This window comes from Suricata suricatta, chromosome 2, assembly GCF_006229205.1.
Source record: "Suricata suricatta isolate VVHF042 chromosome 2, meerkat_22Aug2017_6uvM2_HiC, whole genome shotgun sequence".
Classification (NCBI taxonomy): Eukaryota; Metazoa; Chordata; class Mammalia; order Carnivora; family Herpestidae; genus Suricata; species Suricata suricatta.
The window spans coordinates 158,236,625-158,239,901 of record NC_043701.1 but is presented as its reverse complement, the minus strand read 5'-3'; the positions used below and the strand labels follow the sequence as shown (position 1 = coordinate 158,239,901).

The following is a 3,277-nucleotide window of genomic DNA, read 5'->3' as shown; positions in this document are numbered from 1 at the left end:
GCCGTAGGGTTGCGCGCCCGGCGCGACGCACGGCTTCCCGTCCCGCACCAGCACCGGCACGGCCACGCGGCGCGGCGGCGGCGGGGGTGCGTGCGCGCCCAGCTCCAGAGACTTGTCCTGCCGCTGTCTCTTGCACTTGTACCTACGGTTCTGGAACCAGATCTTCACCTGCGTGGACGTGAGCTTCAAGCTGCTGGCGAGGTGCTCGCGCTCGGGCGCCGACAAGTACCTCTGCTGCTTGAACCTGCGTTCCAGCTCGAAGACCTGGGCTTGCGAGAAGAGCACCCGGGGCTTCCGGCGGCTGCGTGGCTTGGGTCTCTCGCTGTCCTCCGCCGCCTTACAATCCCCGGCCGCCTCCAGAGGCTTCTTCAGCTGGCAGCTTTCTGCGAAAGAAGCAAAACAGTAGCGTCTCTTAGCAGTTCCCCGCCTAACCGCGGTTCCTATCCCAAAGCACTGTGGCCCTTTGGGTGGCAGCGGGGAGCATGCGGTAGTAAATGCCTGGACTTTCTGGAAAGTTTGTGGCTCCTGGAGGCATGGGACCCTACGACGGCCCAAGTACCCTCATAACGCCCTTAGCGGGCGGAGGCACGTTCCATGAGGAGGGGTAGTTCGCGTTTACTTGGAACTGGAGCATCTGTGAGAAAGAGATTACTCTGTATTAAATGTGCGGCTCGGCGTGCTAATGACTGTTTTCAGGATGAAAGCTTGCAACTCTATCATAACTATAGAGTATTTGAAAGCTTGTTTGCCTTCCATTCTGTAACGGATAGTCGAAGATGTGCACCATGTTGGTATTTGGGGGCTGGTGTGCATGAGTTGCATGGAAAATCTTTCTGTTAGAAAATACAGGAGTGTAACGCTTCTGCATTGCCTAGGATTTTTTTTTTTTTTTGCTTTTAAAAGACAACACCCCCCCCCCCAGCTAAATGTCTGCGTGACGATAAGTGTGTTACCTGTGAGAGAAAAATAGATTGAATTAACTGATTAGGCCGTATCATGTGGGTTTTAGGCCTAGGGGAACTGTCAGGAGTATAGGCCTTGGCTGCTGCCCTATCAGACCTCCTCTGGGGAAAGACGTTCTTTGACTCTCTCCCCTTAGAAACAAACACTTCCTTGGGAGCTTTATTCAGTTAACCTATCTCCCTACCCAGTTCAGCTCCCGTCCGATGTGAGGATGTGAGCGGCTGGGATCTAGGAGTAAGCTCGAGCGTTTTCACTGGACCTGCAGCCCCACAGCCTGGGACACAATGCATAACATTATGAATTAAAAAAAAAAAAAAGGCCAGCGCCTCAGGGGTGTGAACATACTGCACACGGGAATGGACTGGGTTCCCATGCACTCTCCCGGACCGTCGGTCCCCTCCCACTCTGACTGGGCCTTGGGGTCCAGGACACTGAACTCCAAGCAAAGGGGTGAGGAAATCACCTAGCTGGTCTCTACCAAAGTTCCTGCACGCTGCCAAAGCAACCTGCTTGGATCATCGTTTTGGAGAACGGGGGACCAGTGTCCCGGCTTCATAGAACTCGTCCCACAAGGGGGGAACCAGAGGAAGAGGCTCAAGCTCTTGTCCCTCCAGCTGCTGGATCCCGACCACTGAGCCCATGTTGCTTATCTGTGTCAGGGCAGCAATAACTACAGTCCCTTCCCTTGGGGGCTTGCATCGCCTCTCCTCTCCGGGAGGAGTTGTCGGGGTCACCTCGTCCTTCTCCCTCTGACCCGGCTCTCTCGCAGGCACCTGCGCTTTGCGGAGCTGTCGTTGACCAGGGCAAGGCATGACCCCAGCCAAAGATTAAAGGGGCGGGAAGCAGTACTGGCAAGGTCTGTGGGCTGTTTGCGGGGGCTCAGCCATTGCTCCAGATGTGCGGGTGCTTTTCTTTCCCCCTCTACTCACTTTGGCTCCGGTCCCTCACGACCTCGGTCTCCTCTTCATGTTCCTTAGGCCCGCTACACGAGTCTCGCAGGACTGTGTGGACGTAGCTCTGGGGACAGAGCCCCGAGCCTCCGTGGCCGTCGGCGGTGGCTAGTGAGTTCAAATAGGACAGTTTGTCGCCCTCTTCCTCCTCGTCTTCTTCCCCTCCGTCCGAAAACTGAGTCCCCTCGGTGGCGGCCAGCATGCACGGTGCGGAGTGGAAGTGGTGCTCCAAGTCCGCCTGCAAGTGCGCGCCGTGGAAGTGCTGTTGCTGCTGCTGCTCCAGATTCAAAATGTCTTTGACTGAGAAAGGGGTGGAGGTGACCGGGCTTGGTAACATCATCAGGGCCACTTAATTGTCCAGTCCAAATACTCAATAAATCCCGGCGGGGGCGGGGAAGCAGTGCAGCGGCTCCAGCTCTCCTTCTGGACTCTGCCGCTGCTGCCGAGTCGGTTTTTTGACAGACGCGGTCCCTCTCCAGTCTAAATCGCCTCCATTGGCCCGGACCTGGGGGTCTGGGTTTTGTTACAGCCACTGAAGGGACTGGAGCCGGGGCTGCGAAGCCTGAGTCCGGGGGTCGTGCGTCACGTCGGGGGCGGGGCTCTAGCCTCGGCCTCCCTCCCCATTGGTTCTGACTCATGTGGACTACGCCCCCCGCATCCACTGAGTGGGGTGCTGGGGCTCTCCCAGAAATAAAGGACTAGTATAGAGTCGCGAAGTCCAAGTGATTGTGGGTGAGGCTGCAATGCCCCGGGTACCCGAACTGCCGATTCCCGCTCCGTCTGGCTGTACCTTCCCGGCCAGGGCCAGTTTGGGGAGGCTTCCAGTCCATGAGCCAACTGCCAGGAGGAATGAATGGCCCAGGAGCTTGGTTTTTCCAGTTGCGATGGGGCAAGAAAACTTCCTGGCCTGTAAATACCGGCCACTGGATTCCCAAGAAGATGGATTGTTTTGTATTATCTATGGATGGGCAACGTGTCTGTTCCCGACTTGTTGACTTTGCTTAAGCTGTTCCCTTATTCGGAATGTCTTCCCTGCCCTTGTCTCCAATGAATGGAAAGCTGTTCTCCAAGGCTCTGCTCAAATACTACCTCCTCCGAGGAAGCGCTCCCTGATCGCCTAGCCTAGCCGGAAGTCATCCTTCCCTCATCTGAACTCGCATCGTGTGTTAGTAAAGGACTTTCATGTCACTTATCACTTCCCACCCAGTACCCACCCCGGGTAAACTATGAGCCCCCGAGGGCAAGGGCTCCATTGTATTTGCCCGTGTAGCCCTTGCAGCTGCCGCGAGAAGTAGGTATGTGAGAGACAGGAGGATGGAGTTGTTACTGAACTTGGTTGTCTGACAGCTCTTGGTTCAAATCCT

At 56.2% G+C, this 3,277-nt stretch overlaps 1 protein-coding gene across 1 annotated transcript in view; it reads right to left on the bottom strand.

Annotated features, from left to right (window-relative positions):
• Window positions 1–2,431, bottom strand: part of NKX2-3 (NK2 homeobox 3) — a 3,614-nt gene extending 1,183 nt beyond the window's left edge. Inside the window, exons 1-2 of the mRNA XM_029916473.1 lie at window positions 1,893–2,431; window positions 1–383 (exon numbers count right to left, since the gene is read on the bottom strand). The exon at window positions 1–383 is cut by the window's left edge and continues 1,183 nt beyond it. Coding sequence (XP_029772333.1) covers window positions 1–383; window positions 1,893–2,253 — 744 coding nt within the window. The 5' untranslated portion in view covers window positions 2,254–2,431. The remainder of the gene's footprint in view (window positions 384–1,892) is intronic.
• Between the last annotated feature and the right edge of the window lie 846 nt (window positions 2,432–3,277).